This window comes from Coregonus clupeaformis, chromosome 17, assembly GCF_020615455.1.
Source record: "Coregonus clupeaformis isolate EN_2021a chromosome 17, ASM2061545v1, whole genome shotgun sequence".
Taxonomy (NCBI): domain Eukaryota; kingdom Metazoa; phylum Chordata; class Actinopteri; order Salmoniformes; family Salmonidae; genus Coregonus; species Coregonus clupeaformis.
The window spans coordinates 61,470,157-61,495,286 of record NC_059208.1 but is presented as its reverse complement, the minus strand read 5'-3'; the positions used below and the strand labels follow the sequence as shown (position 1 = coordinate 61,495,286).

The window sequence follows — 25,130 nt, the reverse complement described above, 5'->3', positions numbered from 1 at the left end:
CGCCCACTTCCTTATTTTATAATAGTGTCAAAATCTGACTTCTCTTCAGTTTCTGGAAACAATATTTGTAGAACGAAGCCCTGTCGTGTATAAAATAACAGAGTGATTCCCTGGCACTGCTCTGTTTATTCTTAAACATATCCATCGATACTTAAACATGATTTAAACATGGCAGATCCATTTTCTGAGCATAATCAATTGTCAACCATATACAGTTATAGTGTATGTTTCCCACACATAGTAGGAATGAGCAGGCCCATTCCCAGGCCCCTTCCCACGTCCATCTCCTGACTCTGTTCCAGGCCTCCACCTTCTGTACCACTCTGTACAACACTCTGTATCACTGTGTATCACACTCTGTATCACATAGTCTTACTGCTTGTCTTTGTGATTAACTATTTTTTAACTTTATAGTCTACAAATATTTAACTATGTTTAACATATAGTTTAACTTATGGTCTACTGAAAAATGTGTTTAACTTATAGTCGGAAAATATTTACTATGTTTAACATATAGTTTACTGTAGAGATGACTTTATGTGTGTATACTGTAGAGATGACTTTATGTGTGTATACAGTAGAGATGACTTTATGTGTGTATACTGTAGAGATGACTGTGTGTGTATACTGTAGAGATGACTTTATGTGTGTATACTGTAGAGATGACTTTATGTGTGTATACAGTAGAGATGACTTTATGTGTGTATACTGTAGAGATGACTGTGTGTGTATACTGTAGAGATGACTTTATGTGTGTATACTGTGGAGATGACTTTATGTGTGTGTACAGTAGAGATGACTTTATGTGTGTATACTGTAGAGATGACTTTATATGTGTATATTGTAGAGATGACTTTATGTGTGTATATTGTAGAGATTACTTGATATGTATACTGTAGAGATGACTGTGTGTGTATACTGTAGAGATGACTTTATGTGTGTGTACTGTAGAGATGACTGTGTGTGTATACTGTAGAGAGATGACTTTATGTGTGTATACTGTAGAGATGACTTTATGTGTGTGTATTGTAGAGATGACTTTATGTGTGTGTACTGTAGAGATGACTTTATGTGTGTATACTGTAGAGATGACTTTATGTGTGTATACTGTAGAGATGACTTTATGTGTGTATACTGTAGAGATGACTTTATATGTGTATACTGTAGAGATGACTGTGTGTGTATACAGTAGAGATGACTTTATGTGTGTATACTGTAGAGATGACTTTATATGTGTATACTGTAGAGATGACTGTGTGTGTATACTGTAGAGATGACTGTGTGTATATACTGTAGAGATGACTTTATGTGTGTATACTGTAGAGATGACTTTATATGTGTATACTGTAGAGATGACTTTATGTGTATACAGTAGAGATGACTGTGTGTGTATACTATAGAGATGACTTTATGTGTGTATACAGTAGAGATGACTTTATGTGTGTATACTGTAGAGATGACTTTATGTGTATACAGTAGAGATGACTGTGTGTGTATACTATAGAGATGCCTTTATGTGTGTATACAGTAGAGATGACTATGTGTATACAGTAGAGATGACTTTATGTGTATACAGTAGAGATGACTTTATGTGTGTATACTGTAGAGATGACTTTATGTGTGTACTGTTCAGATGACTTTGTGTCTTCATTGCCTTTATTTGACTTTCCTAATAAAAAGATTACTATAGCTTTAGGGCATGTTCTCATCGCGTTGAGACAGCAGAGAGCGATAACAATGTCATCTTTGGTGTTTATGATTGATAGATATAACTTGGCAAGGTGCTGTTTTTCCTGTTCTGTAATTCACAGACAAGTGATAATAGGCCGAAGACAATACATCATTAAGACAACTATGTCAATGCTTCTCTCTGTACGTATAACTTTGGGTGGAATTAAGTTGATCTTAGATCAGTGCCTAAGGGCAGGTTTTATCTAGAGTAAAAGCATGGGGAAACGGAGTTGAACAGATGTGACACTGAACATCTTCATCGTCATCTTCCTCAGTGCAATATCAGGCTGTGAATGTGTTAGGAATAAAACACACCATCCTATCACCAACCCCAGTGGCGGACTTACCATTATGCAAGACAGGCAATTGCCTCAGGTCTCTCATCATGAAGGGGCCTCGTGAGTTGGTCGTAATAAAAAATATATATACTTGTAATTTTTTGTTCTTCACTTGAGGCCCCCTTACCACTCCCCCGTCAAATGATCTGCTGTCGTTTGCTGCTCGGCTCATCGCTCTCATTCTGTCTTGCTTCAGCAGGTTGGTTCAGCAGCATGCAAAATATGCAGGAAGTTGCAAAGTTGCAAAAGGAAATGAGGCCAGAGGGGGGTTTTGAATAGCCACTGTGTCCAGGTTAATGAGGCCACATTGTTGACAAAAAAAGGCCTCCAAAAACGTAAATGAATCCATATACAGCTGAATAATAATTCATAATAAATCAATTTCATATCAATATTAATATAATCCAAGTGTTTCTCATAATAGTAGAAACAAGTGTCCATAATCACCCATGGACTGGTTCATAAAAATTGACTATTCCACCCTGACAGAGTTTCGTGCGTTGTTTCACGCAAAAAAGGTGACTTTCATTGAAATTAAGCTGCAGCAATTATGCGCTTTCAGAGTGTACCCTGGACGACGCTGGGCCAATTGTGCGCCGCCCATGAGTCTCCCGGTCGCGGCCGGCTGCGACAGAGCCTGCGACAGATGGGCATAATTCCATAACTCTGGATCAGAAGGTTGTGTGTTCTATCCCAGCGGTGGAAACTTGCTTCTAATTATTTTTACCCTTCTAAATGTGACGTTTTTGGATAAATATATCAAAATTCTCCAATGAGACTGTGAGAGCTTGCCACACACACTTGAACACATCCACTCCCTTTAACATACCGTCTGAAGGTGTGGATGATTCCCTCTCTCACCCACTGGTCTCCCTCACAGACACCCTCCAGTTCCAGAACCCATCATCATCACCATCACCAATGACATGGGGGCAGTGCCACTACGAGCTGACAACCAGGGGGCTTAGTGGGTGAAGAGCGTTGTGCCAGTAACCGAAAGGTCGCTGGTTCTAATCCCCGAGCCGACTAGGTGAAAAATCTGTCGATGTGCCCTTAAGCAAGGCACTTAACCCTAATTGCTCATGTAAGTCGCTCTGGATAAAAGCGTCTGCTAAAATGTAAGACAGACAATTCTCCAACCCACAGCAATGAGTTGCCTTACAGCCATAAACTCACAGGAGAGAATACAAGAGGTACAAACTGTGGCTTGTATCAAATGCAGTCATTTTAATATACACTACATGGCCAAAAGTATGTGGACACCCCTTCAAATTAGTGGATTCGGCAATTTCAGCCACACCCGTTGCTAACAGGTTTATGAAGTTGAGCACACCGCCATGCAATCTCCATAGACAAACAGTGGCAGTAGAAAGGCCCTTATTAAAGAGTTTAGTGACAACGTCAGTTCGTCAAATTTCTGCCCTGCTAGAGCTGCCCCGGTCAACTGTAAAGCGCTGTTATTGTGAAGTGGAAACGTCTAGGAGCAACAACGGCTCAGCCGCGAAGTGATAGGCCACACAAGCTCACAGAACAGGACCGCGTAGCGCGTAAACATAGTCTGTCCTTGGCTGCAACACTCACTACAGAGTTCCAAACTGCCTCTGGAAGCAACCTCAGCACAATAAATGTTCCTCGGGAGCTTCATGAAAGGGGTTTCCATGGCTGAGCAGCCGCACACAAGCCTAAGATCACCATGCGCTATGCCAAGCGTCAGCTGGAGTGGTGTAAAGCTCGCCGCCATTGGACTCTGGAGCAGTGGAAACGCGTTCTCTGGGGTGATGGATCACGCTTCGTCATCTGGCAGTCCGACAGACGAATCTGGGTTTGGTGGATGCCAGGAGAACGCTACCTGCCCCAATGCACAGTGTCAACTGTAAAGTTTGGTGGATGAGGAATAATGGTCTGGGGCTGTTTTTCCATGGTTCGGGCTAGGCCCCTTAGTTCCAGTGAAGGGAAATCTTAACGCTACAACATACAATGACATTCTAGACGATTCTGTGCTTTCAACTTTGTGGCAACTGTTTGGGGAAGGCCCTTTCCTGTTTCAGCATGACAATGCCCCCGTGCACAAAGTGAGGTCCATACAGAAATGGTTTGTTGAGATCGATGTGGAAGAAGTTGACTGGCCTTCACAAAGCCCTGACCTCAACCCAAACACCTTTGGGATGAATTGGAACACCGATTGCAAGCCAGGCCTAATCGCCCAACATCAGTGCCGACCTCACAAATGCTCTTGTGGCTGAATGGAAGCAAGTCCACGCAGCAATGTCCCAACATCTAGTGGAAAGCCTTCCCAGAAGAGTGGAGGCTGTTATAGCAGCAAATGGGGGACCAATTCCATATTAATGCCCACAATTTTGGAATGAGATGTTTGACGAGCAGGTCTCCACATACTTTTAGTATGTTAGAAAACATTCAGTCTTTATGAAAATGCTCAAAATAAATATCAGACACAGCACTTCATAGTCTTTCAGCACAGTTTACAGGGCATCTCATCATAAACGTATGTTTTTCGTTTTGGCTTTACATACGAAGACAATGCACAAATCTATGCAATTCATCCCACATGAAATAAATATATCTGACAACCTGGCTGCTACAAGACATTAGTGGAATGTTTCCATTATAAGCTTTGGGAGACGGTTTCCTTATATTTTATGCATGTGCCTCCCCCACTCCTCCCCTCCCCACCCCTCCTCCTGTTTTCCAATTGTTAAATGGAGACGCGGAGGACAGCTGTGTATCATCTGTCAGCCTATTCCCTATACAGTGCACAACCTTATGGGTCCTGTTCTAAAGTAGTGCACTACAAATGGAATAGGGTATCATTTAGGATGCACAGTTGGCTAATGCTGATTAAGCCTCAGTGGGGACAGAGAGAATTGTGTTCTGCGTTTAATACAGTAATGCATGGTTACTGTACTGAGTGTCGCCACTAATACACACACACACACACACACACACACACACACACACACACACACACACACACACACACACACACACACACACACACACACACACACACACACACACACACACACACACACACACACACACACACACACACACACACACACACACACACACACACACACACACACACACACACACACACACACACACACACACACACACACACACACACACACACACACACACACACACACACACACACACACACACACACACACACACACTACACTAGGGAGTTGACAGAAGGCCATTAGTAGTAATTGGTAGAACTGACTGAATGTAGTCAATAGAATAAGTAGGAGACACAGGAGGTAGGGAGGCAGTCAGGGAGAGGAGGGGGGGAGACAGGAGGTAGGGAGGCAGTCAGGGAGAGGAGGGGGGGAGACAGGAGGTAGGGAGGCAGTCAGGGAGGGGGGAGACAGGAGGTAGGGAGGCAGTCAGGGAGGGGAGGGGGGAGACAGGAGGTAGGGAGGCAGTCAGGGAGGGGGGGAGACAGGAGGTAGGGAGGCAGTCAGGGAGAGGAGGGGGAGACAGGAGGTAGGGAGGCAGTCAGGGAGAGGAGGGGGGAGACAGGAGGTAGGGAGGCAGTCAGGGAGGGGGGGGGAGACAGGAGGTAGGGAGGCAGTCAGGGAGAGGGGGGGGGAGACAGGAGGTAGGGAGGCAGTCAGGGAGAGGGGGAGACAGGAGGTAGGGAGGCAGTCAGGGAGGGGGAGACAGGAGGTAGGGAGGCAGTCAGGGGGGAGACAGGAGGTAGGGAGGCAGTCAGGGAGAGGGGGGAGACAGGAGGTAGGGAGGCAGTCAGGGAGGGGAGACAGGAGGTAGGGAGGCAGTCAGGGAGAGGAGGGGGAGACAGGAGGTAGGGAGGCAGTCAGGGAGAGGAGGGGGGGGAGACAGGAGGTAGGGAGGCAGTCAGGGAGAGGAGGGGGGAGGGGAGACAGGAGGTAGGGGGAGGCAGTCAGGGAGGGGGGGAGACAGGAGGTAGGGAGGCAGTCAGGGAGAGGAGGGGGAGACAGGAGGTAGGGAGGCAGTCAGGGGGAGACAGGAGGTAGGGAGGCAGTCAGGGGGGAGACAGGAGGTAGGGAGGCAGTCAGGGGGAGAGCAGGAGGTAGGGAGGCAGTCAGGGGGGAGACAGGAGGTAGGGAGGCAGTCAGGGGGGGAGACAGGAGGTAGGGAGGCAGTCAGGGAGGGGGGGAGACAGGAGGTAGGGAGGCAGTCAGGGAGGGGGGGAGACAGGAGGTAGGAGGCAGTCAGGGAGGGGGGGAGACAGGAGGTAGGGAGGCAGTCAGGGAGGGAGACAGGAGGTAGGAGGCAGTCAGGGAGAGGGGGGAGACAGGAGGTAGGGAGGCAGTCAGGGAGAGGGGGGAGACAGGAGGTAGGGAGGCAGTCAGGAGGGGGAGACAGGAGGTAGGGAGGCAGTCAGGGAGGGGGGGAGACAGGAGGTAGGGAGGCAGTCAGGGAGGGGGAGACAGGAGGTAGGAGGCAGTCAGGGAGAGGGGGAGACAGGAGGTAGGGAGGCAGTCAGGGAGGGGGGAGACAGGAGGTAGGGAGGCAGTCAGGGAGGGGGAGACAGGAGGTAGGGAGGCAGTCAGGGGGGGAGACAGGAGGTAGGGAGGCAGTCAGGGAGGGGGGAGACAGGAGGTAGGGAGGCAGTCAGGGAGAGGGGGGAGACAGGAGGTAGGGAGGCAGTCAGGGAGAGGAGGGGGGAGACAGGAGGTAGGGAGGCAGTCAGGGAGAGGAGGGGGGGGGGAGACAGGAGGAGGGGAGGCAGTCAGGGAGGGGGAGACAGGAGGTAGGGGAGGCAGTCAGGGAGGGGGGGAGACAGGAGGTAGGGAGGCAGTCAGGGAGAGGAGGGGGGGAGACAGGAGGTAGGGAGGCAGTCAGGGAGAGGAGGGGGAGACAGGAGGTAGGAGGCAGTCAGGGAGAGGAGGGGGGAGACAGGAGGTAGGGAGGCAGTCAGGGGGGAGACAGGAGGTAGGGAGGCAGTCAGGGGGGAGACAGGAGGTAGGGAGGCAGTCAGGGAGGGGGGGAGACAGGAGGTAGGGAGGCAGTCAGGGAGGGGGGGAGAGACAGGAGGTAGGGAGGCAGTCAGGGGAGGGGGGAGACAGGAGGTAGGGAGGCAGTCAGGGAGGGGGGAGACAGGAGGTAGGGAGGCAGTCAGGGAGGGGGGAGACAGGAGGTAGGGAGGCAGTCAGGGGGAGACAGGAGGTAGGGAGGCAGTCAGGGAGGGGGGGAGACAGGAGGTAGGGAGGCAGTCAGGGAGGGGGAGACAGGAGGTAGGGAGGCAGTCAGGGGGGAGAGACAGGAGGTAGGGAGGCAGTCAGGGGGAGACAGGAGGTAGGGAGGCAGTCAGGGGGGGAGACAGGAGGTAGGGAGGCAGTCAGGGGGGGAGACAGGAGGTAGGGAGGCAGTCAGGGGGAGACAGGAGGTAGGAGGCAGTCAGGGGGAGACAGGAGGTAGGGAGGCAGTCAGGGGGGAGAGACAGGAGGTAGGGAGGCAGTCAGGGGGAGACAGGAGGTAGGGAGGCAGTCAGGGAGGGGGGAGACAGGAGGTAGGGAGGCAGTCAGGGAGGGGGGAGACAGGAGGTAGGGGAGGCAGTCAGGGAGGGGGGAGACAGGAGGTAGGGAGGCAGTCAGGGGGGAGACAGGAGGTAGGGAGGCAGTCAGGGAGGGGGGAGACAGGAGGTAGGAGGCAGTCAGGGAGGGGGGGAGACAGGAGGTAGGGAGGCAGTCAGGGGAGGGGGAGACAGGAGGTAGGAGGCAGTCAGGGAGGGGGGGAGACAGGAGGTAGGGAGGCAGTCAGGGGGAGACAGGAGGTAGGGAGGCAGTCAGGGAGGGGGAGACAGGAGGTAGGGAGGCAGTCAGGGGGAGACAGGAGGTAGGGAGGCAGTCAGGGAGGGGGGAGACAGGAGGTAGGGAGGCAGTCAGGGAGGGGGAGACAGGAGGTAGGGAGGCAGTCAGGGAGGGGCAGGAGGTAGGGAGGCAGTCAGGGGGGGGGAGACAGGAGGTAGGGAGGCAGTCAGGGAGGGGGGGAGACAGGAGGTAGGGAGGCAGTCAGGGGGGGGGAGACAGGAGGTAGGGAGGCAGTCAGGGGGAGTAGGAGAGACAGGAGGTAGGGAGGCAGTCAGGGAGGGGGGGAGAGACAGGAGGTAGGGAGGCAGTCAGGGAGGGGGAGACAGGAGGTAGGGGAGGCAGTCAGGGAGGGGGCAGGAGGTAGGGGAGGCAGTCAGGGAGGGGGGCAGGAGGTAGGGAGGCAGTCAGGGAGGGGGAGACAGGAGGTAGGGAGGCAGTCAGGGGGGAGACAGGAGGTAGGGAGGCAGTCAGGGAGGGGGGGCAGGAGGTAGGGAGGCAGTCAGGGAGGGGAGACAGGAGGTAGGGAGGCAGTCAGGGAGGGGGACAGGAGGTAGGGAGGCAGTCAGGGAGGGGGGGCAGGAGGTAGGGAGGCAGTCAGGGAGGGGGGAGACAGGAGGTAGGGAGGCAGTCAGGGGGGGAGACAGGAGGTAGGGAGGCAGTCAGGGGGGAGACAGGAGGTAGGGAGGCAGTCAGGGAGGGGGAGACAGGAGGTAGGGAGGCAGTCAGGGAGGGGGGCAGGAGGGAGGGAGGCAGTCAGGGAGGGGGGAGACAGGAGGGAGGGAGGCAGTCAGGGAGGGGGGGCAGGAGGTAGGGAGGCAGTCAGGGAGGGGGGCAGGAGGTAGGGAGGCAGTCAGGGAGGGGGAGACAGGAGGTAGGGAGGCAGTCAGGGGGGAGACAGGAGGTAGGGAGGCAGTCAGGGGGGGGAGTAGGAGAGACAGGAGTCGGGGGGAGCAGGTGAGGCAGGGAGGGAGTCGGGGCGGGGGCGAGGGGGGGGGGGGGAAGAGACAGGAGGGAGCAAATGCTGGCACTATCTCCCTCACAGCCAGATCTCACAGCATTATCATACTTGGACGTTAAACTGAGGTGAGCTAGCCAACATTTGTTGTGAAAGCTTTGCACAGTCGGGGGTGGGGGGGGGGGGGGGGTAGTACACGCAAGCACATGCAAATGCATTTAACATTAACATTTCATCTCCTCAGGGCAACATAGGCTGGGTTATGCCAGGGTGTGTGTGTGTGTGATACTCAGTGTGTTAACAATGTGGCGAGCAGCAGAGGACTCTAGCAGAACAGATACAGATTCACTCTTACCATGGTAATAAACCATGAAAACAAAGGTAATTTACCATGGTAATAAACCATGAAAACAAAGGTAATTTACTATGGTAATAAACCATGAAAACAAAGGTAATTTACCATGGTAATAAACCATGAAAACAAAGGTAATTTACTATGGTAATAAACCATGAAAACAAAGGTAATTTACTATGGTAATAAACCATGAAAACAAAGGTAATTTACCATGGTAATAAACCATGAAAACAAAGGTAATTTACCATGGTAATAAACCATGAAAACAAAGGTAATTTACTATGGTAATAAACCATGAAAACAAAGGTAATTTACCATGGTAATAAACCATGAAAACAAAGGTAATTTACCATGGTAATAAACCATGAAAACAAAGGTAATTTACTATGGTAATAAACCATGAAAACAAAGGTCATTTACCATGGTAATAAACCATGAAAACAAAGGTCATTTACCATGGTAATAAACAATGAAAACAAAGGTAATCTACCATGGTAATAAACCATGAAAACAAAGGTAATTTACCATGGTAATAAACCATGAAAACAAAGGTAATTTACCATGGTAATAAACCATGAAAACAAAGGAACAGACATGGACACAGGCCGTATCTGTTAAAGTGTATAATGAACATTCTGTAGACTACATGAACCAATCTGTCTATGAGGGAGTGAATAAATACTGCTTGCCTTGTAGAAAGTAAAAATGTGCTCAACCCCTCAAAGAAACGATGACACGTAAATAAAGGGAAATTAAAACCAATTTCACAGCTCCTTACAGCCGGTGGTCATTTTCAAAACTGTGAAGTTTCACTTACTAGAAACTAACGTTTCCTGGGAAACTTCGTTCACATTAGAAACCAATACAAAAGATCTAGTAGATATATGGAGGCTTAAATATCCTGATCTAGTGAGATATACAGTGGGGGGAAAAAGTATTTAGTCAGCCACCAATTGTGCAAGTTCTCCCACTTAAAAAGATGAGAGAGGCCTGTAATTTTCATCATAGGTACACGTCAACTATGACAGACAAATTGAGAATGTATTTTCCTGTAAATCACATTGTAGGATTTTTAATGAATTTATTTGCAAATGATGGTGGAAAATAAGTATTTGGTCACCTACAAACAAGCAAGATTTCTGGCTCTCACAGACCTGTAACTTCTTCTTTAAGAGGCTCCTCTGTCCTCCACTCGTTACCTGTATTAATGGCACCTGTTTGAACTTGTTATCAGTATAAAAGACACCTGTCCACAACCTCAAACAGTCACACTCCAAACTCCACTATGGCCAAGACCAAAGAGCTGTCAAAGGACACCAGAAACAAAATTGTAGACCTGCACCAGGCTGGGAAGACTGAATCTGCAATAGGTAAGCAACTTGGTTTGAAGAAATCAACTGTGGGAGCAATTATTAGGAAATGGAAGACATAAAAGACCACTGATAATCTCCCTCGATCTGGGGCTCCACGCAAGATCTCACCCCGTGGGGTCAAAATGATCACAAGATCGGTGAGCAAAAATCCCAGAACCACACGGGGGGACCTAGTGAATGACCTGCAGAGAGCTGGGACCAAAGTAACAAAGCCTACCATCAGTAACACACTACGCCGCCAGGGACTCAAATCCTGCAGTGCCAGACGTGTCCCCCTGCTTAAGCCAGTACATGTCCAGGCCCGTCTGAAGTTTGCTAGAGTGCATTTGGATGATCCAGAAGAGGATTGGGAGAATGTCATATGGTCAGATGAAACCAAAATAGAACTTTTTGGTCAAAACTCAACTCGTCGTGTTTGGAGGACAAAGAATGATGAGTTGCATCCAAAGAACACCATACCTACTGTGAAGCATGGGGGTGGAAACATCATGCTTTGGGGCTGTTTTTCTGCAAAGGGACCAGGACGACTGATCCGTGTAAAGGAAAGAATGAATGGGGCCATGTATCGTGAGATTTTGAGTGAAAACCTCCTTCCATCAGCAAGGGCATTGATGATGAAACGTGGCTGGGTCTTTCAGCATGACAATGATCCCAAACACACCGCCCGGGCAACGAAGGAGTGGCTTCGTAAGAAGCATTTCAAGGTCCTGGAGTGGCCTAGCCAGTCTCCAGATCTCAACCCCATAGAAAATCTTTGGCGGGAGTTGAAAGTCCGTGTTGCCCAGCGACAGCCCCAAAACATCACTGCTCTAGAGGAGATCTGCATGGAGGAATGGGCCAAAATACCAGCAACAGTGTGTGAAAACCTTGTGAAGACTTACGGAAAATGTTTGACCTGTGTCATTGCCAACAAAGGGTATATAACAAAGTATTGAGAAACTTTTGTTATTGACCAAATACTTATTTTCCACCATAATTTGCTAATAAATTCATTAAAAATCCTACAATGTGATTTTCTGGAGAAAAAAATTCTCATTTTGTCTGTCATAGTTGACGTGTACCTATGATGAAAATTACAGGCCTCTCTCATCTTTTTAAGTGGGAGAACTTGCACAATTGGTGGCTGACTAAATACTTTTTTCCCCCACTGTATCTATGTATTGTGGCCATCGAGATGTTAGCTATTAAAATCAGATCCAACAATAATATCAGGGGATTAGAAATCCAGGGCTTACAAACAAAGGTGTCATTGTACGCTGATGATTCATGTTTTCTTTTAAATCCACAACTAGAATCCCTCCACAGCCTCATAGAGGATCTAGATACATTTTCTAACCTTTCTGGATTACAACCAAATTATGACAAATGTACTATATTATGTATTGGATCCCTAAAAAATACAATTTTTACATTACCATGTAGTTTACCAATAAAATGGTCTGATGGTGATGTGGATATACTCGGAATACATATCCCAAAGGAAATAAATGATCTCACTTCAATACATTTTAATAGAAAGTTAGCAAAAATAGATAAGATCTTGCTACCATGGAAAGGTAAATACCTGTCAATTTGTGTAAAAATCACCCTGATTAACTCTTTAGTATTATCCCAGTTTACCTATTTGCTTATGGTCTTGCCTACGCCTAGCGAACAGTTTTTAAATTATATGAGAAAAATATATTCCATTTTATTTGGAATGGCAAGCCAGACAAAATTAAACGGGCCTATTTATATAATGAATATGAATACGGAGGACAGAAATTATTAGATATTAAAGCATTGGACCTATCACTAAAAGCTTCAGTCATACAAAAGTTATACTTAAATCCAAACGGGTTCTCTAGCAAATTAGTAAGATTGTCTCACCCAATGTTCAAGAATGGCCTTTTTTCCTTTATTCAGATTACAACCTCTCACTTTCAGTTATTTGAAAAGGAAATAATCTCCCAAATATCACTATTTCTAAAACAAGCCATAGAATGTTGGTTGCAATTTCAATTTAATCCTCCAGAAACGACATAACAAATAATGCAACAAATATTGTGGTTGAACTCAAATATACAAATTGACAAAAAAACTTTTATTGGGGACAAAATGCTTAAAAAAGGTATAATCTTCATAAATGATATCATCGGTAGGACTGGTGGAGTTATGTCGCACATGCAGCTAACAAAAACATATGGAAATGTCTGCTCTACCCAAAATTACAACCAAATAATTGCAGCCTTACCGCAAAAATGGAAGAGGAAAGTGGAAGGGGGAGAAAGTAAGGAACTTGTCTGTCGGCCTTGCATTAAAGAACATAATTGGTTAAGGAAAACTGTAATAAATAAAAAAGTATATCAGTTTCATTTAAGGACCAAAGGATTGACAGCCGTCCCATATAGATTGCAAAATAGTTGGGAAGAGATTTTTGACGTACTGATCCCATTGCATAGTGTTTATGAACTGATACGCAAAACAACACCGGATTCAAAAATTAGAATCTTTCAATTTAAATTATTATATAAAATTCTTGCTACCAATAGAATGTTATTTATATGGGGGATACAATCTTCCCAGCTCTGCAGATTTTGCTGCGAAGAGACAGAATCATTAGATCATTTGTTTTGGTACTGTCCATTTGTAGCTTGTTTTTGGACACAGGTCCAGGAATGGCTAAAGGATTGCAATATTTACCTGGAGCTAACCTTGCAGATAGCATTACTGGGTGATCTGAAAAGTCAGTCAGTCAATCGATCAATAATATAATAATACTTTTAGCAAAAATGTTTATTTTCAATTCACAATCTGTAGAAACAATGAGAACAGAAAAAAACATCACAGTAAAGTTGAAAAATATATTGCAAATAGAAATCCAATATGGATGGTGTTAGGAGATAGATGGGTGGTGTTGAATGAAATTGAAGGATGGGACTAATAACAACTAACAACAACTAATAACAAGATAACTGATAATGTAAAGCATACTGTGTCCATAATAAGTATATAGGTTGCAGGTTGGGAGCTTTTGTGAAAGAGCACAGTTAGAAAGATATGGCATATAGAAGCAAACCGGATGGACATCATGAAAATGATCGGAGAGGTTGAGAGTAGAAGAAATTCAGGAGAAAAAACTAACAAAATATAATTATTGTAAAATTGACTGTGTCCATATAATGTATATAGTATGTATAAGCTGAAAGTAGAGGCCTAAGCATTGTTGTTCACTAGTTTACTCCAATTAGGGAAGGGGTGGTGGGGTTGGAAAGTAATAAAGGGGAATATATATATATTTTTAAAGGATATGTATGTATGTATGTATGTATGTATGTATGTATGTATGTATGTATGTGCGTATATAAATATGTGTATATATATATATATATATAAATATAAATATGTGTATATATATATATATATATATATATATATATATATATATATAATATGTGTATATATATATATATATATATATGTATATGGGGCGGCAGGTAGCTTAGTGGTTAAGAACGTTGTGCCAGTAATCGAAAGGTCGCTGGTTCTAATCCCCGAGCCGACTAGGTGAAAAATCTGTCGATGTGCCCTTGAGCAAGGCACTTAACCTTAATTGCTCCTGTAAGTCGCTTTGGATAAGAGCGTCTGCTAAATGACTAAAATATATATATATATATATATATAAAACATGGGGGATTGGAAGTGATGCAGACAATTACATTGATTGAAGTTACAATCTATCTGCAATATTAAGCTGATCTACCCCCCAAAAAAATTTTTAAATACAAAAGTTCTAGCAGTGAATAAGCAGCACAGTATCAAAATGCCACATGGTCAGACATACAAATAATAGAAAGCCTTTTTGCATAGTTTCACAGTTAGTCCACATTCCAGTCAGTTGAGCCAGAATCCTCTCCCCTCATCCAGAGCCTCACAGCTTGGCTTGGCCTGTAGCTCGAATCCCCCCTCTTCCTCTAGCAGGGCCTAGGCAACTTCTCTCTCTCCCCCCTGTAGGCTACGTCTGCTCTCTGGTCCTCTTGGCAGCCTGCCCTCCTTCCAGACTGCCCTCCCCCAGGATTGGTGCTCTCCACTGGGTCGGTCCTTCACTGTAGAGCCTAATGGAGCTCCATCATGTAGAACCCTGCTGCTGCACCACCTCACAGAGAGCACAACCAATCAATCATGATAGCATTCATTTTTTACAAGCACCAATCTACATTGATATATTCAACCTGCTTTGAGGAAGGAGAACAAGAACCAATTGATATATTCAACATGCTTTGAAGAAGGAGTTAGCTCCAAAACACATCAGCAATAAATATAATTGAAGGGAATTAAACTGCTGTCCTGAACCTTCCTTTATAATTTCAACTTGATATATTCAACATTCCCTCCACTCAAGTATTAAACTATTAGCTGACCAGGATCTTTGTTAGCAGAATAAATGAGCATTGGATCAGGGCTGGTAGGGAAGCCTTCATCTCTCCAGGAGGACGGTGGTCTCTCCTTCCCTACTTTAACAACAGCCATCTATCTGGCTAGACTAGGAAGGACTGAAGAACAGCTCATTTAAATCACCAACCCCAATTAAGAAAAATTAGCTTCTCAACATAGTTCTGATGTAATCGTCAATTGTCATTTTTAGACCTAGCAGCTGTTACCTTCCCTTCCTGCAGGTTCCATTTCACAACCGACCAGGGCTCCATGGTTACTGTCCTGTCACAACCGACCAGGGCTCCATGGTTACTGTCCTGTCACAACCCTCTGGGCTCCATGGTTACTGTCCTGTCACAACCAACCAGGGCTCCATGGTTACTGTCCTGTCACAACCGACCAGGGCTCCATGGTTACTGTCCTGTCACAACCCTCAGGGCTCCATGGTTACTGTCCTGTCACAACCGACCAGGGCTCCATGGTTACTGTCCTGTCACAACCCTCAGGGCTCCATGGTTACTGTCCTGTCACAACCCTCAGGGCTCCATGGTTACTGTCCTGTCACAACCCTCAGGGCTCCATGGTTACTGTCCTGTCACAACCCTCATGGCTCCATGGTTACTGTCCTGTCACAACCCTCATGGCTCCATGGTTACTGTCCTGTCACAACCCTCTGGGCTCCATGGTTACTGTCCTGTCACAACCCTCAGGGCTCCATGGTTACTGTCCTGTCACAACCCCTCAGGGCTCCATGGTTACTGTCCTGTCACAACCCTCAGGGCTCCATGGTTACTGTCCTGTCACAACCCTCTGGGCTCCATGGTTACTGTCCTGTCACAACCCTCTGGGCTCCATGGTTACTGTCCTGTCACAACCGACCAGGGCTCCATGGTTACTGTCCTGTCACAACCCTCAGGGCTCCATGGTTACTGTCCTGTCACAACCGACCAGGGCTCCATGGTTACTGTCCTGTCACAACCCTCAGGGCTCCATGGTTACTGTCCTGTCACAACCGACCAGGGCTCCATGGTTACTGTCCTGTCACAACCCTCAGGGCTCCATGGTTACTGTCCTGTCACAACCCTCATGGCTCCATGGTTACTGTCCTGTCACAACCCTCATGGCTCCATGGTTACTGTCCTGTCACAACACTCTGGGCTCCATGGTTACTGTCCTGTCACAACCCTCAGGGCTCCATGGTTACTGTCCTGTCACAACCCCTCAGGGCTCCATGGTTACTGTCCTGTCACAACCCTCAGGGCTCCATGGTTACTGTCCTGTCACAACCCTCATGGCTCCATGGTTACTGTCCTGTCACAACCCTCATGGCTCCATGGTTACTGTCCTGTCACAACCCCCAGGGCTCCATGGTTACTGTCCTGTCACAACCCTCAGGGCTCCATGGTTACTGTCCTGTCACAACCCTCAGGGCTCCATGGTTACTGTCCTGTCACAACCCTCATGGCTCCATGGTTACTGTCCTGTCACAACCAACCAGGGCTCCATGGTTACTGTCCTGTCACAACCCACAGGGCTCCATGGTTACTGTCCTGTCACAACCTCACAACTCTGGAATCTGTACATTCCACCAAATTAGCATTATTGCTGACTGGGACTGGCTATTGGGGGAAGAGTCTACGTCTAAGCAGGTCTACAGTATGTCAAAGCAGGGCTATGACATAAACCTGCTTTGACAGATTGCAGCATGATCCTTGGCTCTAAAGGGTGGCTTGCTTCGAATTGTACCAAAAGGCCGGACTATAGTATAAATGCTAAATTTGCTGTGACAGCGTGGAACCTAACCCCCACAAGAGCCTTATAAAAGAGAGACTTACAGCCAGTGTATATGGTTCTGGCCAGTGTATATGGTTCTGGCCAGTGTATATGGTTCTGGCCAGTGTATATGGTTCTGGCCAGTGTATATGGTTCTGGCCAGTGTGTATGGTTCTGGCCAGTGTGTATGGTTCTGGCCAGTGTGTATGGTTCTGGCCAGTGTGTATGGTTCTGGCCAGTGTGTATGGTTCTGGCCAGTGTGTATGGTTCTACATCAGAAGTAACTTTGCTATTAGTTTCTCAGCCACACACTCCTACCTGAGGTACGCATGGTCTCATCTCTCCAGCAATCCGACCTTCTGACTGGTCATCTCTCCAGTAAGCCTACCTCTGATTGGTCCTTCACTGACTAATAGCTGGACCTGAGGGAAGATATATTAAATCAATAACCAATGAAAAAACACTAGTGGACAGTTCAGTTAAAATCATGCAAAGTCTACAGAGTAGTTGTAGTCATGCAACCCAAGCTTTTGTCCATTACTTTCTACGAGTTGTGTCGAACATGTTAACCATTACAGTAATATGAAACCATTACAAACACATTGCAAAGAAAAAGTAGCAGCAGCTCTGGTTCAGAAGATATTAACATAGATTCGGCTTCGCAGATTTTCATTTTAGCAAGAGTTGCATTAATAAAACTATTATAGGATATTTTGTAAGAACACAGCAAAGTTATTTTAGTAAATTAAATCTTACAACTGCAATAATATTGGAAGTTATGTTTTTCGTACTTTTGATTGGTCTTTTTCTTTTTTTTTACATGACTAGAATTCTTCTTTTACTAAATTGCACGCATTTACCAGCAGTTTAATTCAATGTATAAACACACTATCAAATGACTCATTTAGGGTTAGGGTTACCTTTATAGTGGAGTGATTACGGTTAAAACCATCCTCTCCATTTCACTGCCATTACTCTCTTTACTAAAAGTAGCCACCGCGTCGGCCTCTACACATGACATGAACATCGGGTCAAACCTAAGAATTAAATGGTTGGAGTTCAGTTAATTTACTAACAAGAGTCTAGCAATGCATTTCTCATTACCGTCTACGACCACAGGTAAGATGGATTGAAAAAGTATTTATACATACCCAGGCATTCAATGCTTTAGAGCGCTAAACACATTAGGAAGCTATCCAGCTTATTTTAGAGGTCTTACCTCTGGGCTCCTTTTTAAAAGTATAGAAAGAGAGAGAAAGAATAAGTCTTTTTTTAAATAATCAAATCAAGACATCATTTAGTAAGGGTTAACGTCTTCAGACTACAATACAATACATTTAAATTTAAAAAAGAAATGTGTTTTTAAAGATAAATAACAAAGACAAACACCTCTAACTACCAGGCTGTTAAATGCTATTTAAAAATGGCATTTCAAATGTTACTAGGACAGGAAAAAAATAAATAAACCAAGTTACGGAAGTTTCATAGAAAAACAAACTAGTCTTTATTGACAAACTGCTGCAAAACATTTTATTTTTTTTGGGACAGATTTAGTAGTTACCTATTTAGGCAAGCTTTACACATGGAGCATAATGCATTTTAATGTGGAGGGTACATATACCAGTGGCAGAATAGTGGATGTGCAGTTTGGACGAGAGATCAGATTTGAAAAGCTGCAGGATCCCTCCATGTGAAGATTTTTTTTGGTCCCAATCCTTCATTGCGTCGTTATTTTTTTTTACATGCAGTTTATAGATTCAGATTCAACCAATAAGATCCTGTACTGACACGTGATACTATTTATCATGACATGAGGCCGATCTGAGGCCATATTCTACTTATAAAAAGACATCGACTGTAGAGACATAATAAAAATGAACTTACTGTTGAACACCTTTAATAAAACAAAATGAAGTATGTGAGGACAGTCCATCTCAACAGTGGCTATTAGGGCTATATTTCAAAACTCTAAAATGTACAATGACAAAATATCATTATATAAAATCGCTGCTGCTTAAGTCTAAATTGACAACTTTTAATTAAAGACTATTTAAAACAAATGGGAATACTAAATCAAATTCCATTAACATTTGTTTGTTTTTACTGTTTCCTTTGACTTTGTTTTTGTTTGGTTTATATTACATAATTGAAACAGCGTTTAAGTTTATTTTACTTCGCTATATTAAAACAGAATTTTGAAATGTAGCCAAAATGGGAATCTGCAACTGTCCCTCAAATTAGATTTTTTAAACAAAATAATTAAATGGTTTTCTTAAAAATAAAAATTTGAAAATGTTCTACTTCACATTCCTCATCTGCAGCACCACCAAAACATCAATATGTGAAAATGGAGCGTTTCTATGTTTTGTATTAACAAAGATAAGTGTTTTCCAATTACATCATAATTGGTTAAAAAAATCACATGATGCACACCGATGATGTCATCAGAAACGCTCATCTCCCTCTTATCTTTTTTTACTACAAAACATAGAAACGCTCCATTTTCACATGTTGATGTTGTGCTGGAGATTATGAATATGAAGTTGAACATTTTTGAAATTTCCCTTTAAGACGATAACAATTTGATAAGCAGTCTAACTACACTAGAAGTGAGTTTAAATCCAAACAATTAAGAAAATGTTTACGGTCAACAGTGCAAAAAAAGCAGAGGGAGAGACAGGGTCAGAGAGAAAAACAGAAATCAACTAAAACTTCAAACCCCCCAAAAAAAACGCTTTAAGGTTGCTCTGAATTAAATATCAAATCAGCTTCGATCAGTTAAGATCCTGATTTTCTGCTCGTAAAAGTCCAGCGTAGTAGAAAATTCCAAAAACAAAAACAAAACGGACAATTACTTTTGTCGAGGGTTGCTTAGAGCGAGAGCTGGCGTGGTAGACAGGTTGGTGGTTGGTTGTCGGGGCAACGCGTTAACGGTGGTAGCGTTGGTCGCTAGGCGTTGTCATGGTGAGTTCAGTATTGTCTATAGGGGTGTTCTCGGTAAGGGCCCTTAGCCGTCCTGGCAGGAGGGGCCTTTCCCTCCGGTGCCGCTCTCTGGGTCCCGTTCCAGTCGTCCTGTTCTAGAGGGGTAAACACACACACACACGACAGAGACGGACAGAACAGATCAGACAAACATAAATGTCATTACAAAATGAGTTTGGATGACAAGTAGAAATGTCCAACCAACACCATATCCTTTTGAAACTCAGAAATTCTGGTTCCCCAAGCGCATTTCAAACAAGGACGTATTGAACACGTGTCGCTGTCAGCATCATTCATGTGATTTACCAACCTACAGAACCACACCACACGTTGGCACATGCTGAGAGCAACAATCAAGACAGGAAAAACACATTTCCCACTCCATAAAGGGTGAGCGCTAGGACGAGAGGTTTGGCTTGAGAGTGGAGTAGTGATGTCTTACCGTAGGGCTCATATGCTCCCTGTTCCTCTCTATGGCCATAGTCATAGTACTCTGGTTCTCTAAGAGAAGAACAGAGGAGAAATAACATTTAAAATAGAAGCAGAACAAGCTAACCAGGTAGGAAAATAAGTATGAAAATGTATGCATTCACTACTGTTAGTCGCTCTGGATAAGAGCATCTGCTAAAATGACTGAAATATACACTGAACAAAAATTTAAAAACGCAACATGTAAAGTGTGTTTCATGAGCTGAAATAAAAGATCCCAGAAATGTTCCATAAGCACAAAAAAAGCGTATTTCTCTCAAATGTTGTGCACAAATTTGTTTGAGGGAGCGTGCAATTGGCATGCTGACTGCAGGAATGTCCACCAGAGTTGTTGCCAGAGAATTTAATGTTTATTTCTCTCCAACGTCATTTTAGAGAATTTGGCAGTGCGTCCAACTGCAGACCACACCATCCGGCTTCTTCACATGTGGGATCGTCTGAGACCAGCAACCTTTTATTTTTATTTTACCTTTATTTAACTAGGCAAGTCAGTTAAGAACAAATTCTTATTTACAATGACAGACTACACCGGCCAAACCCGGACGACGCTTGGCCAATTGTGCGCCGCCCTATGGGACTCCCAATCACTGCCGGTTGTGATACAACCTGGAATCGAACCAGGGGGTCTGTAGTGACGCCTCAAGCACTGAGATGCAGTCCCTTAGACCGCTGCGCCACTCGGGAGCCCTGGACAGCTGATGAAACTGAAGAGTATTTCTGTCTGTAATAAAGCCCTTTTGTGGGGAAATACACATTATTGATTGGCTGGGCCTGGCTCCCACAGTGGGTGGGCCTGGCTCCCAAGTGGGTGGGCCTATGACCTCCCAGACTTGCGCCCCTGGCCAGTCATGTGAAATCCATAGATTAGGGTCTAATGAATTTGTTGAAATTGACTGATTTCCTTATATGAACTGTAACTCAGTAAAATTGTTGAAATTGTTGCACGGTGCGTTTGATATTTTTGTTAATATAAATGTTAATGTTGCTAACTAGCTTATCAAGCTAACCAGAAAAGCAACCTAGTCAGCAAACCAAGCTAACCAGCTGTCATGTTCAAGTTACATTCCATTCATAAAATATGCACTCACTTAGTAGATCAGATATAAAAGCAAATGCATCATAAACAGATATAAAACTATAGCTTTAATAACTGATGTCAGCCAATTGCTAACCTAGCGAAGGTTAGCTGAACTAACCAACTAAAAAACATGTAGACTCAAAACAATCCTACCACAGTCCCAACATTCCCCATAATTCGATACTCCAGTTAGTAAGTAGGGTATGTGTAACCGTGAAGAGCTGTGGTCCTCTGTAGCTCAGCTGGTAGAGCACGGCGCTTGTAACGCCAAGGTAGTGGGTTCGATCCCCGGGACCACCCATGCACAAAAATGTATGCACGCATGACTGTAAGTCGCTTTGGATAAAAGCGTCTGCTAAATGGCATATTATTATTATTAAGAGCAAGGAGGTGAGAGCCAATGTGTGGTTTGTTGCCAAGAGATGGAGAGATGGGAGAACTCACGCCTGTGGCTGACTGTAGTAACTGTCGTACGACTCATACGCTGGCTCAGTGTAGCTCTCATCATAGGCCTAGTAAGAAAGAAAGAAAGAAAGAAGTGGGATAAGAGTAGCATAGAGAGAGAGAACAAAATAAACTTGTGAGAAAAGCATTCCTTCAGGTCATCCTTGGCCTGTGAACTGAATTTCATTCACCTGTTGATGTGTGAGATCTCGACTGTAAATAAGTTGGCAAAGATTAAGCTTCCATTAACTAAGGACTCAGTCTGTCAATGGAGCATTGTTTTACTGCAATGCTGTGTACCATGAGCTGCCATTACCAAACCTTAACCCTGAGGTACTGAGCTGCCATTACCAAACCTTAACCCTGAGGTACTGAGTAGGGCTGTGGCGGTCATGAAATGTTGTCCGCCTGTGATTGTCATGCAAATAACTGCCGGTCTCACGGTAATCCACCGCTAACATAAACACGTTTAGCATCTCCTCGCTTCCAAGCATAGCCTATAAGCCACTGATGCGGACCTTTAGAACATCTACATTTAAAAAAGCCTAAAATCTATTTAATATAGCCTAGAGTAAACCATCACAATAATTCCATAATTTATTTTAGACAGGTCTAAAGAAACACGATGTGAAGAAAACGTAGCCTATTTCAGAAGAACAGAATAGCATACTCTGAGTTGTCCTTATGTTAGGCACTGATCTGGCTATGCCATATGGCTGTGGGCTACACTAGTTCATTTAGCAGACAAGATTTGCTTAGAATTCCATGGCATTATTTTATATTATAGAGAATACAATTGAACATCGCTGAATAAAATAGAATGGATATTTTTCCCCAAACGATTTCTGAGGGAGTGCGCACATGCGGCTATTCTGTGTGGAGCTGTTAACAAAGAAACAGATCCTACAATATATACTTAATTAAGAGTTATTTACGCACCTTTAGTTGTGATACAAACGGTAGGCTATATGTTTGGATTTCTAATACATTCTAAGGCTTACCTGGTTAAATAAAGGTGAAATAAAATAAAAAATAAAATAAAAAATGTGACGAATGATGATTTGAAAAAAGTCTCATGAAAGGGAAGCGCTCTGCTCTGTTTCTTACGCAGGCTGCACACACTTCATCAGTCTCTCATTCACAATTTGACAAGCACTTGATAATATTCTCACCCCATCAGACTATTCTCAGTTTAATCTGGTCTTTACATATTTACTAATATAATTTGTGGAATTATTTAGATTTAGAATGGCCCCCCCAAAAAAAAAAAAAGGTTATCCATAGCCTGCACTGGAATGGAGGTTACGTGTGTTATGCTTTTAACATGTAAGCATAGGCGGTGTGTCCATAAGGATAGGGGAGGTTCAGCTTTAAATTAAACATATTCACTATTTCTCATTGTTGGGTCAGTGCTACTTAGAGTTTGCTTTAGGACAATAACTTCCTCCTCCAGTTTAGATGGACATATCATTCTATTTGCGTCTCCTCTTCTCATAAGCGTATTATATTGACAACATTTTTATTAAAATCAGTTTGTCAGCGTCAGCAGAGTAAGACTACCCTGTAATTTGTCGTATTAAAAAAGATTCTGCTAATGTCTCCAGTCATATAAAGTGTAGTAGAATCGCGTGATGTGTTAATAAAAGGCCAGATTTTTCCCGTGCAAAGAAAGAAGAAACGTATATGATGTAGCCTATAGCCCTACTCTACACTATAAACGCTCAGCCAGGCATTGAACTGACTTTTTTTTGTGAGTTATATTATTAGCCTGAATTATGACTATCCAATCTACATCACATTACGAATAGTAGGTTCTCTTACAAAAGTCTGCAAATGCTATGATGCATGGAATGCTTTATTATAAAGGTGCATTTTTATGGTGAAAATTAGCTTCCCCAAAACTTGAAACTTATGCGCCACTAAGCTGATTAAGCAGATTAATGTACTCCATTTTTTTTTTTTTATTGAGCAACAAATATAGCAGCACGAGAAAGATGGGATCCTCTTTTAAATAGTGGCCAGTCGGAAATCTTTTCACACGTGATTGAGCAAAGACTGGGCTTATAAGAACACATTTCAATAATAATAATAATAATAATAATATGCCATTTAGCATAATAATACCATTTCACTAGGCTATGTAGGCTATGTGCTCTCCAACCGTGTTCCAGTGGTACTAGCCATAGGCTATCGGCTATGTCTGGAGTTATTATGAAAAAAATATAGGGCTAAGCTACATGATGTGTGTGACTATGAGTTTAAAAAGTCGCAAAGAAAAGGCATGCAGTGTTTCTTGCCTTAAGACTGCACACACTGGGCATAATTCACAAATGATAATACATCATTCAACTGATAATATTGTCACCCATCAGACTATTCTCAATGTAATCTTGTCTTTACATACAGCATACTAAATAATATACAGTACCAGTCAAAAGTTGCGACACACCTACTCATTCAAGGGTTTTTCTTAATTTTTTACTATTTTCTACATTGTAGAATAATAATGAAGACATCAAAACTATGAAAGAACACATATGGAATCATGTAGCAACCAAAAACGTGTTAAACAAATCAAAATATATTTTATAATTGATTTTTATAATTGATAACAGCTTTGAACACGCTTGGCATTCACTCAACCAGGTAGTCACCTGGAATGCATTTCAATTAACAGATGTGCCTTGTTAAAAGTTAATTTGTGGAATTTCTTTCCTTCTTAATGAATTTGAGCCAATTAGTTGTGTTGTGGTAGGGGGAAGTATTCACCCCCCTTGGCATTTTTCCTATTTTGCTGCCTTACAACCTGGAATTAAAATGGATTTTTTGGGGTTTGTATCATTTCATTTACACAACATGCCTGCCACTTTGAAGATGCAAAATATTTGTGTGTGTGAAACAAACAAGAAATAAGACAAAAAAACAGAAAACTTGAGCGTGCATAACTATTCACCCCCAATTTTAGTCTCATCTGACCAGAGTACCTTCTTCCATATGTTTGGGGAGTCTCCCACATGGCTTTTGGCGAACACCACACTTGTTTTCTTATATTTTTCTTTAAGCAATGGCTTTTTTTTCTGGCCCAGCTCTGTGGAGTGTATGGCTTAAAGTGGTCCTATGGACTGATATTCCAATCTCCGCTGTGGAACTTTGCAGCTCCTTCAGGGTAATCTTTGCTCTCTTTGTTGCCTCTCTGATTAATGCCCTCCTTGCCTGGTCCGTAAGTTTTGGTGGGCGGCCCTCTCTTGGCAGGTTTGTTGTGGTGCCATATTCTTTCAATTTTTTAATAATGGATTTAATGATGCTCCGTGGGATGTTCAAAGTTTCAGATATTTTTTATATCCCAACCCTGATCTGTACTTCTCCACAACTTT

General features: G+C 44.0%; 1 protein-coding gene across 4 annotated transcripts in view; it reads right to left on the bottom strand.

The window, feature by feature from the left end:
• Nucleotides 1-14,276: 14,276 nt before the first annotated feature.
• Nucleotides 14,277-25,130, bottom strand: part of LOC121586855 (KH domain-containing, RNA-binding, signal transduction-associated protein 1) — a 33,411-nt gene continuing 22,557 nt past the window's right edge. The window contains exons 7-11 of one of the 4 annotated variants that reach the window (XR_006003980.2): nt 21,757-21,824; nt 20,188-20,246; nt 19,619-19,840; nt 17,082-17,185; nt 14,277-14,712 (exon numbers count right to left, since the gene is read on the bottom strand). Coding sequence is in view for 1 of the 4 variants with exons in the window: in XM_041903862.2 (XP_041759796.1) it covers nt 19,734-19,840; nt 20,188-20,246; nt 21,757-21,824 (234 nt within the window). In the remaining 3 variants the exon portion in view is untranslated. Of the gene's footprint in view, nt 14,713-17,081; nt 17,186-18,161; nt 19,841-20,187; nt 20,247-21,756; nt 21,825-25,130 lie in introns of those variants that run through there. The other 3 variants (XR_006003979.2, XR_006003981.2, XM_041903862.2) reach the window with 3 other exon arrangements.